Below are 12,077 nucleotides of genomic sequence, written 5' to 3'. Positions count from 1 at the left end.
GTTGCCTTTGAATTTAATGAGGATGTAGTGCATATGAATAGGACATCAAATGATCCTTTCTTGAGTAAGTTATGTGTTGATGATGAGGAGGATAACAACATTGTAGATGATGATAATGGGAGGGAAGTTGAACTTAACATTCAAAGTCATTCCATATTTAATGAGCTGTTACACTGGAAAAAACAAAAACCAATTCTAGGGATGAGATTTAAGGGTCCAGGGCAAGTAAAATCAATGTTGTGCAACTATGTTGTAGCTAATGGATATCAATTGTGTTTTGAAAAAAAAAATGATAGGAAAAGACTTTGGTGAGGTGTAGCAAGGGTGCTTGCACATTTAGATTATGGGCTTCTTAGATGAGTGATGAAGAGAGTTTCCAAATCAAGTCACTAAAAGCTTATCATAATTGTGCTAGGAACGTCAAGTTTGGATCATTGGTGACATATGCATGGATTGGGAGTGACTATACCAAAGAGATTGTACAAAGTCAGAAAATAAGTGTAAGGAAGCTTAGGGTTAAGGTAATGGCCAAGTTTGGTATCCAAGTTAGTATGGGGCAATGTAGAAGAGCAAAGAAGTATGCACTGAATCTTGTTGAAGGTAGCCTTGTTGAACATTATGGTAAGCTATGGTCATATGGTCATGAGATTTTAAGGACAAATCCTGGGTCAACTGTGAAACTAGATGTGGAGGATCGTCCAGATGGAAAGAAATATTTTAGCAAGTTCTATTGTTGTTTTCAAGGAGTTAAACAAGGTTGGATTGAAGGTTGTAGAAGGATAATAGGTCTTGATGGATGTTTTCTTAAAGGTGTTTGTAAGGGGGATTGCTTTGTGCTATTGGGAGGTATGCAAATGACAAGATATATCTTATTGCTTGGGCAGTGGTTAATGTGGAGAACAAGCAGAATTGGAAGTGGTTTTTAGAGCTTCTCATTGAAGATCTGGACTTGAATTTAGGCAATGGTTTCAGTTTAATGTCAGACCAACATAAGGTTAGTATTTTACATAGTAATTCATTTATATTTATTTTATACTATCTGATTTAAACCTTTTGTATTAATATAGGGTTTGATAGAGGCTGTTAAAGAGTTGCTTCCATATGTAGAGCACAGGTAGTGTGCTAGACATATTTGTTGGAATTTGCAGAAGAGATTCACTGGTGCCATATATCATACCTTGTTTTGGAGAGCACCTAAAGCCACAAATGAGCATGCTTTTAAAGTTGTGATGAAGGAAATTGAGACATTGAACCCACATGCCCATCAATATCTCATGGAGAAAGATCCTAAAACATGGTCAAGAGCTTTCTTTCAAGCTGGAAGGTGTTGTGATGCAGTTGAAAATGGCTTCTCAAAAAGTTTTAATGTTGTAATAGTAGATGTCAGGAAGAAACCCATAATAACCATGTTAGAGGAGTTAAGATTATACATGATGGACAGAATCTACAACATGAAATTAAAGGGACAACAATGGGGAAATCATATTTGTCCAGAGATAAGGGATAAGGTGAATTTGCTTAAAAAAATTCAAAGGCATTATTAGGTACTACTGTCACACCCCCAAACCGAAACGACGGAAACATTCGGGGGCGGAGGACGTCATGTATAGTATCACAACAATTGAATAATAGTAATCAAAGCAACAACAACCATTGTATTAATAGTATAGTGTTTACATTACATTTGAATCATACATGATTGACTACAAAAGTAAATACAAGTAAAGACTCGAAACTACAATACTCAGTCTTCTTGAACCCGGTGCGTGTACCTGTCTACTAATGTCCTGAGAATACAAGTAGGTTTTGAAAGAGTATCAGCATAAAGCTGGTGAGTTCATAAGCATTTTGTTTTGGAAAAACTGTTCTTTGTTCCTTTGAAAAGTGCGTTATCTTTCTCCAGAAAACCTTATATTTTCTGATGTAATGAATGTATAAACCTTAAGTAAAAATGATTCTTACCAGTTCCTCCTGCGAGTACTTAGTGTATACAAATCATATACAATCCAGATCGAACAAACAATCGATTGTGTGGTTCTGCCCCAAGCCCACAACCAAATTAGGAACAGGAAGTGAGACGGAGGCCACACATTCCACTGGTTGTCGGATCCTTATGTACATAATCCTGAAGTATTCACTAGATACTTACAAAGTTAACTGTATTGGTCCTTTGATATCTGTTGAAAGTGTTCCTCAAGAAAATCCATTATTTTCTTATTGAATGCATGATTAACCAATTCTTTTTATAACTACTTAGCTCATACTAGCTATGTATAAACCAATATCGAACAGACGATTGATTGTATGGATCTACCCTAAGCCCACAACCAAACAAGGAACAAGAAATGAGGCGGAAACCACACATTCCATGGTTTGTCGGATATTCTTCACACATAGCCTGGATGCATAAACTAAGGAATTACATAATTATTAGTGAATGTTCATTAGTGAAATGAATAACCGCTTGTTTTGTAGAGTACTAATGTTTACCCTGGAAAATCCTATATTTTCCCTAAGTGTAAGTTATTGAATTATCTGTTCCAAACCAAATAGTATAAGCATCTACCATACTTATGTTGTTAAGCATTGTTCTGTTTGAAAACCAATATGAATACCTTGGTATGAATACCCTTGTATGAAAACCTTTATATGAATACCGTAGTGTGAATACCCTTGTATGAAAACCTTTTGAAAACCTTTGTATGAATACCGTAGTGTGAATACCCTTGTATGAATAACTTAGTGTGAATACCCTCCTGTGATCACTTAGTACATACGAATTATATAAATCTGGATCGAACAGACAGTCGATTGGGTGATTCCGCCCTAAGCCCACAACCAAACAAGGAACAGGAAATGAGGCGGAGATCACACATCCCACTGCAAGTTGGATGTTAATTCCATATTACCCTAGTGTATATACTAAGTTATCACATTGTTACTAACCCTAGTGACTGTTTGTTAGGTGTATTATTACGTGAACGAGTCGTTGTTTCACCTGTGGATTCTTATAACCATATTATAGACGATCAACATTACGACGTACTCGGACGTCGTGAAAAATGACGTTTGTCACCCTAGGTTGACTGTAGCTAATAGTCAGGGTATGGGATTGTCACTCCCGTATAGATCTATACACAAACTCACGCTCTCCCTCCAGGAGACTCTGGTTACAAGGCGTCTCACACTGTTGGCTCTCTCAACGAATCCACGAATAATACTATGAAAACCCTTTTTGTTATGAATCCTTATAAAATAATATCTTTTATTTCATAATTCATAAGTTTGTTTCCTCTGTTCTGAAAACTGTGTTTGTAATGTTTGTATTTTAACATGTTTTGTAAAACTGATTTCAAGTCTAGTAGTGACGATGTTTACCATGTATGCAAGTTCTATGTTCAATGTATACTAGTAAAATATAATAAATCAAATTATATTTTTAAACACAAGGTTACTTGTGCTTTTACTTGTATCCTCCCCCTGAAAACATTGAAAACTTTGGAAAAATACAGGGGTATGAATTCACCGTTAATTGTGTGCAAGCGTCGAATCAATGAACTAGAAACGAAGACCCTCGAGTTGTTGTACGTGACACTTAACGGAATCCTAATAACTATTAAATACATATATGTATCTAAATTAGCGATTTCGTTAGATAAAGTGTTGGAAAAACACTTGCTTTCGGTTAAGGAATGTTACCGGGACTTGATTGAATCGAGGAAAGCGGGTTTTCAGTCTAATGTACCACTCAGGGAGTGTGTTTGGCTGTGAAAGGGAGTGTACGGCTGTGAACCGTGTACGACCGTAGACTGCCTGTTGAAGGGGTGTACGGCCTTTGAAGGTGTACTGCCGTGAATGAGTGTACGGTCAACGAACTTGAAGGTATACGGCCGTACACTCAAGAACAAGAGTGCTGGAATCGATGAAAAACATGTCCTAGATGCTCCGAAATGAACCCCCAATGGTGTTTTTCGATGTTTTACGAAAGAATAAAGGTGCTTTAGGGGTGTACGGTCGAGAGTCTATAGAGAGAAGTAGAGGGTGTTCGGCCAGAAAAGTGTAAATGAGAGGTAGGGTCTCGTATTTATAGGGGTTTTTGTGGTTGGTGGTGGGGTCCACCCGACGTTGGCCGTAAACGAGTGTACGGTCGTACACGGGTGTACGACCGTGAACCCAAGTCCAGCCGAGAATGGTTGTTTTGATCGACGGAAAACTCGAAATTTCACGTAGTTTTGGTCCCGACTCATATATGAAGCTCAATTTTATAACAAAATGACTTTCCAAGCCAAAGGAATTCGACGGGACTCAATAAAAATCCTAATTTTTATTAACGGAATTTGGATAACGGATATGGAAAAAGGTTCGGGTTCTCACAACTACCTAGTGGATTAAACCAGTTTGAGGTAAGGGGAGCAACATATGCATATGAGGTGGACTTGGAAAGGAAAACATGTTCATGTAGGCTGTGGCAATTGAATGGATATGGATGTGCTCATTCTGTAGCTAGCATATCCTTTCTTAATAGGGATGTAGAAGCCTATGTAGACAACATGTTTAGCACAACCACATTTAGGAAGGCATACAATTACAGGATTGCCCCCATTAATAGCAGTCACATGTGGCTAGAGACAAATTATACTCCACCATTGCCTCCTATTAGTAGAAGGATGCCTGGTAGGCCAGCTACTAAGAGGAAGAAATCCACTACAGAGAATACAGGAACACACAGGGTTTCTAAGGCTGGGAAGAAAGTCGGATGTAGTATTTTCAAGGAGATAGGTCATAACAAGGCCACTTGTCCACAGAGAACGCCCCAAAAGTTAAATGTGAAGAAACAGAAGAAACAAAAAGTTTGTGTGAACCAAAATGCAGGACAGGTAAAACCATTTAAAATTTAAATTTATTTACATATGATTTGTCACTAACATAATTATATCATGCCATATAGGGTAGTACAAGAGAACCACAACAACATGAAGAGGTTGAAATGACTCCAGTTGAGATGGATACAACTCAAAATGATATGCAAGTTACTCCTACTGATGTTGAATCCAGTAGTGCATGGGATTTTAGTCATTCTATGTAATTTACTCCACCTAGAAGTTATGAAGGTGATGAGGGTGAGGAAGTTGTTGTGGATGAGGAGGGTGTTGTGGGTGAGGAAGTTGTTGTGGGTGAGGAAGCTGAGGAGGGTGGTAATGTTCAAGAGGTTAATCCTAATGTCGAAGTTGTTGATAATGTACAAATTCAAGAGGTTGTTCCTGTTATCCATGTTCAGCAGGTAAGGGTTAGGTTAATTTAAGATATTTTGAAGAGGATAAGGAGAAGAAAGTCAGAGAGAATATTGAAGCTGAAATTAGGCAAAACAATTGTTGGTGTTGATGATCTAGGAAATTCTAAGGGAAAAGCTCTTGTAATTGATTAGTGTTGAATTGGATTTAAAGTTTATGTATTAGGATGATGGTAATTTGGATTTAAAGTTTATGTATTAGGATGATGGTAATTCGCTTTTATGTATGGATGGTGCCTTTTTAAGTTCACTATTGACATAAAAGGGTATTTTGGTCATTTATGTATGGATGGTGCCTTGTTAAGTTCACTTTTGACAGAAAAGGTTATTTTGGTCATTTATGTATGGATGGTGCCTTTTTAAGTTCACTATTGATATAAAAGGGTACTTTGGTCATTTATGTATGGATGGTGCCTTGTTAAGTTCACTTTTGACAGAAAAGGGTATTTTGGAAGGGTATTTTGGTCATTTATGTATGGATTGTGCCTTTTTAAGTTCACTATTGACAGAAAAGGGTATTTTCATCATTTATGTATGGATGGTGCCTTTTGAAAGTATGTTGCCTTTTTAAGTAAATTCATGACATATGGGTTTTAATATTTCTGTATGGAAAAATTTGGAATAATGTGCATGCATGTGAATGTTTTATATGGTCCCGGATATGGTTCTATAATGGGTTCAAAGCTCCCATTTTTCTATTTTAAAACACCCACTGACTACTAACTACAAATGGTCCCCATACATATAGTGTACTTCCACATGGACCACTTTCTAATTTCTTCCCAAAATGAAAACATGCACAACAACCAATTTAATTAAATATAATTGTTGGGAATACAGGCCATGCATATGTTTCAATAACATCAACATCTGATTATACAAAATGCCCTACATTTGGGACTTTGAATATTTTTTTTACATTGGTTATCATATGCCCTTTCATTAGGGACTTACCACCTTACAACATCAACACATCAAGGTTGATAGCCCCAACTTGTAACTAAAAGCAGCTTCAAAACATACAAAATAACCATCATTACTGACCTTCTAGTCCGCCTTTACAAAAAATACATGGGATCCCAAAAAACAAAAGCTTACACCAATCAACCCTAACTAAGTACAATCACCCCCTAACTTCAAAACACAAATGACCAAGCAAGCAAACAACAAGGCAACTATCATCATGTACCTGCCTATTGCCTTCCTTGCATCATAAACTTCTTTCTCACTCCTTGCCACCTTATACTGCTCCTGTAACAGCAGAAACTCCACTTCAACAATCCTTCTCCTCAAATTGTTCATCTCATACAAATCCTCTTTAGCATCCAGTTTCTGCTTCAGAGAATTTAGAAGGTTTTTGTAGTACCCTTCTGCCTGTTCTTCATCTTTCCATTCAAAGAAGCTACATTTCTTCAACCTAGTCTATACAAAGCAAATAAAATTAGGGTTTGATTCACAATCACAAATCAGCTACCTTTAATGTACTAACGAAATGGGTTTGATTCACAATCACAAATCATCGTCAAGAAGCAAATAAAATTAGGGTTTATTTTAAAAGCAAACAAAATACAAATCCACCATGATCGTCTTTACAGGAAGAAACAACACAGCAAATCCTAAAATAGTAACTTATCAAGATTAGGAGTATCGGGACCTACCATACTGTTTTGACAATTCCAGAAACGCCTCGCAGGGTTTGTTATCTTCCAACACGTTCGTTCTTTAGCTGGAACGACACAATCACAAACCTTTACCCCTTCTCGCGACTGAACATGAGTCACTTGTAGCTGATTCCTTGAGGTGGATGAGCTCGAAGACATTGTTCTTCAGGACGGAAATAATCGGGGGGAAGTCTTTGACTTTTCAGAGAAGGGTAAGTAACACTTTAATGGAGGTCCGATTTAGGGTTTCGATTAATAAGCCTAGCTCGACAAGTGGACTTCTTCGACACATAAGCATCCCACGTAAGTTTATTGGACACATCAGCGTACCACATAAACATTGTAACCGGTAAACCTTCTAATTTTTTAGATAGTGGTGTAATTAATAGGTCAATTACGAGTTTAGTGGTCTAATGTACCAAAAAAAACTTTAAGGACCAAATTAGCCAAACGTAAAAAGTTTCATGTGCTACAGTGACATTATCCCCCGATCATAAGGGTAAAATGTGAACAATTTCAAATAATTTAAGGGTAAATCAAGCACAAAAAAATTTCAGTGACTAAATGTGACCAAAGTTCATTACCCTCTCAAGTCAAGTTCTATGTAAAAGACGCCCAAAAACTTTTACCAAATTCTCACATAACTTAAAATGAGATAAAATATTTTTTTTGTACAAACCATCAATAATTTTATAAAACTTAAAAATAACCAACACATGTATAAACTTGAAAACGAATGTTTCAAAAGTTAAATTTTTTTTAGAAAAACCCATAAATAGAAGGATTTGATTTTCTTCTATTTCGGAGCGACTATTATTCTCGCGACTTTTTCATCACGGGAGGTTATAAATTCCTCAACCACCTACAAATACATGGCGTTCACTCACTCACATTTCACACTTCTCCTCCTTATATTTCTCTCTTTCTGCATCATAATCTCAACGAAGAAGCGAATATGGCCACCATCAAGGAAGTAAAAGCACGACAAATCTTCGACAGCAGAGGCAACCCTACCGTCGAGGTTTGTTTCCCTTCGTAGATCCATTTGGGTTCTTAATCGGGTATTTCACCATTGTTCTTATGAATTAACATCGTTTCGAAATGTCCAATCGCTGATCTCTATTCCAATTATGATTACGGTTTAAGTTAACGTTAGGTTTTTGTTTGAAACGGTTACTTATCGTCGTTTTATGATTAGTTTTGCTATGAATGAGATTAACTAAAGCGATAACTGAGTAATCGTGGTTTGGTTCCTTTTAGATCAATGTTATTGATATAGCATATGGATCAATGCTCTGATTCTACAATATTAGTTTTGCTATGAATCGGAGCTTTACATTTTATACTTTGAGTAGATATTTAAATCTATATCAAAATCTGACGTCAATTGTATATGTCTAATTGTGAAAAAGAAGCATAAGTATATTAATCTACAGATGACGTTCATATTAAATCATAATCTAGAAACGGTGTTTCATATCTTGATTGATCCCTAATTAGTTACTTTTCCTGAAATTCGGATGTTAATATTTCTGTGATATAGGTGGATATTGCACTATCAAATGGTACATGGCACCGAGCTGCTGTTCCCAGTGGGGCATCCACTGGTAAGATCTACAAACTTTTTCTCAGAATGTTTTCCCTGAATCGATCTATGCATATCTCTTTACTTTTATCATACTTGGTTCAAAGCTGTTTAATATAAGCCTTTTGATTTGGTATATCAATGGTGTAGACAGTAGACAAGCATGCATTTAATCTTGCAAGCAGGTATATGTAATAATAACAAATGCACATGAATTTTGTCATGTAGGCATCTATGAAGCACTTGAACTAAGAGATGGAGGCTCAGACTACCTTGGAAAAGGTGTTTCCAAGGTAAGATAATACTCTGGAATCTGGATTGACTCTTTTTGTTTATTTTTTTGACACCCTTTCATCTCTATATAAACTAACTTTTACATTCTATGAGTAGGCTGTTTCCAATGTGAACACCATTATCGGCCCTGCTATTGTAGGCAAGGTTTGTTTCATCAATTCACTCTTTCCCCTCAATATCAATTTAAATATCATCATTTTAAGTAGTAGCATACATGATCTAAACATATATGTTCAAATTACAGGATCCAACTGATCAAACTGGTATTGACAACTACATGGTTCAAGAACTTGATGGAACTAAAAACGAGTGGGGTTGGTGCAAGCAAAAGGTAATATACTCTCAACTTTCAAATCTTAAATTTATTTATTTCTTTTCTTATTTATAAATGATCTGCTGTCTTGTTCACAGCTTGGAGCAAATGCCATTCTAGCAGTGTCTCTTGCACTCTGCAAAGCAGGTGCTAGTGTCAAAAACATTCCCCTTTACAAGGTAACAAACATTACATTTCCCAAATAAAAAACAATTAACAAATCCAATCTTCTTTCTCATCGAATATCTGACTAAAAAACTTCTCACAGCATATTGCAAACTTGGCTGGAAACAAGAAACTAGTTTTACCAGTACCTGCATTCAATGTCATCAATGGTGGATCACATGCTGGAAACAAGCTTGCTATGCAGGAATTCATGATTCTTCCAACTGGTGCTTCAAGTTTTAAGGAAGCCATGAAAATGGGTGTTGAAGTATACCATAACTTAAAGGTACATTTTTTTAAAACATGTTTCTCTATAAACATGTGAATTACACACTAATCTTTACTTGTGTTGACACTTGACATCACAGTCTGTTATCAAGAAGAAATATGGTCAAGATGCAACAAATGTTGGTGATGAAGGTGGATTTGCCCCTAATATTCAAGAAAACAAGGAAGGACTCGAGTTGCTCAAAACAGCCATTGGTCAAGCTGGTTACACTGGAAAAGTTGTGATTGGAATGGATGTTGCTGCTTCTGAATTCTATGGAAAAGACAAAACTTATGATCTCAACTTCAAAGAAGAGGTGTCTTTTTTTTTTATTTAATCATTCAACACCAGAAATACATTTTGTTTGATTGGTTTACTGAATTGGTGTGTGTGTGTGTGTGTGTATGAAGAACAACAACGGGTCACAAAAGATTTCAGGAGTACAACTGAAGGATCTTTACAAATCGTTTGTGAGTGAATACCCAATTGTCTCCATTGAAGATCCATTTGATCAAGATGATTGGGAGACATATGCCAAGATGACTGCTGAATGTGGTGACAAAGTACAGATTGTTGGAGATGATCTTTTGGTCACTAACCCAACTGTAAGTTTTCCATAATTCAATTACAAATTTCGTCAGTTGAAGGGCAAAATCGTCATTTTGAAAAAGTTAACATCTGAGTAGTTAGATTTAACGATGAACAGACCATATTTGCAACAGACGGAAAGATTAGTATAGCACAAGGACCAAATATATATGTTAGTCTATGCAAAATTCCTAATTTAACCTTTTTGTTGGGCATTGTGTTTACAGAGAGTTAAGAAGGCAATCAGTGAAAAGACATGCAATGCCCTTCTCCTGAAAGTGAACCAAATTGGATCAGTGACTGAGAGTATTGAAGCTGTGAAAATGTCAAAGCAGGCTGGTTGGGGTGTCATGGCCAGTCATCGCAGTGGGGAAACGGAAGATACCTTTATTGCTGACCTGTCGGTCGGTTTGTCAACGGTAATTTTTCTTCATTTAATTTAAATAAATAAATATTCCCATAAATTAAATACTAATGATACAATACAATACAATCTGCAGGGGCAAATCAAGACTGGAGCACCTTGCAGATCAGAGCGTCTCGCCAAGTACAATCAGGTAGTTTTTGTATATATTTATATAATGTGCAAGTAAATTACCTTATTACCCTTCTAAAACTGAATGAATATACTACGTACTATAGCTGCTGAGAATTGAAGAGGAGCTGGGGTCAGAGGCGGTTTATGCTGGAGCAAACTTCAGGAAGCCTGTTGAGCCGTATTAGATTGCGGTTGAATTTGAATGAAGGCCCATCATCTAAATAAAAGAAAAGGAGGAGAAGAAGAAGATGGGCAAAATGGTCATTTCTCTCTCTCTCTCTCTCTCTCTCTCTGATAATAATGGGCAATGGTTTTTGGTTATAGGAGGCAAGAGTTATTAGTTTGTACTTCGGAATGGATTTTGTTTTGTGATTTGTGGTAGTTGATGTTTTTGGCCTCCGTTTTTGTAATGTTGCTTTACCATTTTCGGAATGGGTTAGAAAATGGAATCACATGCTTTTTCTTTTTTATGTTTTACATCATTTCTCTTTCTGCATTGGAAATAAGCTCTACCATTTTCCATTTCTTTCAAGATCCTCTCTAAAATAATTTCCTTGTTACTATACCTTAAAAATACATATACAAAAGGAGCTAAAATAATGACAAATGATATACTGCCAAGTAGGGGGTCTGAGCTACTCGGGATCGACTCGTTAAAAACTCGACTCGAGATCAAATTAAACAAGCCCTAGCCGAACTCGATCCTAAATATGAGGCTCGTTTATTAAACGAGCTCGAGCCGAGCTTCAATCAGTGAGCTTGTGAGCCTAAACAAGCCTCTATATATATATATATATATATATATATATATATATATATATATATATATAGAGAGAGAGAGAGAGAGAGAGAGAGAGAGAGATTATTATTATTTTTATATATTAAAATAAAAAAATGTTTGAGGAATTAGGTATGTAGGGTATTAGTAAACGAGCTTGAACCAAGCCTAAACTTATTTGGGCTCATCATACAAAAAACGAGTCGATCTCAAGCCCGAGTCGAGCCTTTATAATTCTTCACGAGCTTGGTGCAATAAAGCTCGAATCGAGTTGAGCTCGAGCTCGAGCCCCTCATAACTTAAACCAGCCCGAGCCAAGCCTCGCCAAGCTCAGGCTCGACTCGGCTCACCCCCACTGCCCAGTGCCCAATTTGTATTACTTATAGAGCACCCACAACTAGGCTTTCAAAGCTCTTTCAAAACCCACATAGACTCCATTTGCAAGACCACTATAACATATCCTCTTTTAACATGTGAAAGACTTGCAAAGGCTCATTTGGTCCCAATTGTTTTAACATCATTTATAAAAGTTAATTTAACTCTACTATTAATTATATGCTAGGTTGTTCGTTGCGTAAATTGAAATTATATAGTTAA

At 36.5% G+C, this 12,077-nt stretch overlaps 2 protein-coding genes across 2 annotated transcripts; both read left to right on the top strand.

Moving 5' to 3' along the window:
• The first annotated feature begins 524 nt into the window (after positions 1–524).
• LOC145117260 (uncharacterized) lies at positions 525–1,544 on the top strand. Its single transcript, XM_079053571.1, has 4 exons — positions 525–768; positions 885–994; positions 1,068–1,103; positions 1,149–1,544. The coding sequence occupies exons 1-4, from the start codon at positions 525–527 to the stop codon at positions 1,542–1,544; spliced, it is 786 nt and encodes a 261-aa protein (XP_078909697.1).
• Positions 1,545–7,837: 6,293 nt separating this feature from the next.
• LOC145151486 (enolase) lies at positions 7,838–11,179 on the top strand. The gene is made up of 12 exons (XM_079075345.1): positions 7,838–7,972; positions 8,495–8,558; positions 8,765–8,829; positions 8,927–8,974; positions 9,075–9,161; positions 9,242–9,322; positions 9,412–9,594; positions 9,677–9,892; positions 9,987–10,181; positions 10,392–10,583; positions 10,665–10,721; positions 10,807–11,179. Exons 1-12 carry the CDS (start codon positions 7,907–7,909, stop codon positions 10,885–10,887), a joined length of 1,335 nt encoding a protein of 444 aa, XP_078931471.1. The 5' UTR covers positions 7,838–7,906; the 3' UTR covers positions 10,888–11,179.
• The last annotated feature ends 898 nt before the right edge of the window (positions 11,180–12,077 follow it).

This window comes from Lactuca virosa, chromosome 1 (assembly GCF_052849685.1).
Source record: "Lactuca virosa cultivar CGN04683 chromosome 1, Lactuca_virosa_CGN04683_v6, whole genome shotgun sequence".
Classification (NCBI taxonomy): Eukaryota; Viridiplantae; Streptophyta; class Magnoliopsida; order Asterales; family Asteraceae; genus Lactuca; species Lactuca virosa.
Note: the sequence above shows the minus strand (reverse complement) of the source record. Positions and strands in the feature narration are given on the sequence as shown.

Bases quoted from the DNA above. Each gene is read 5' to 3' on its own strand.
- LOC145117260 (XM_079053571.1), top strand. From the start codon at position 525: ATGGCCAAGTTTGGTATCCAAGTTAGTATGGGGCAATGTAGAAGAGCA. The intron at 769-884 runs GTTGTAGAAGGA...TTGCTTGGGCAG, and splicing joins TAAACAAGGTTGGATTGAAG to TGGTTAATGTGGAGAACAAG. The intron at 1,104-1,148 runs GTAGAGCACAGG...TGGAATTTGCAG, and splicing joins TTAAAGAGTTGCTTCCATAT to AAGAGATTCACTGGTGCCAT.
- LOC145151486 (XM_079075345.1), top strand. From the start codon at position 7,907: ATGGCCACCATCAAGGAAGTAAAAGCACGACAAATCTTCGACAGCAGA. The intron at 8,559-8,764 runs GTAAGATCTACA...TTTGTCATGTAG, and splicing joins TCCCAGTGGGGCATCCACTG to GCATCTATGAAGCACTTGAA. The intron at 9,595-9,676 runs GTACATTTTTTT...TTGACATCACAG, and splicing joins AAGTATACCATAACTTAAAG to TCTGTTATCAAGAAGAAATA.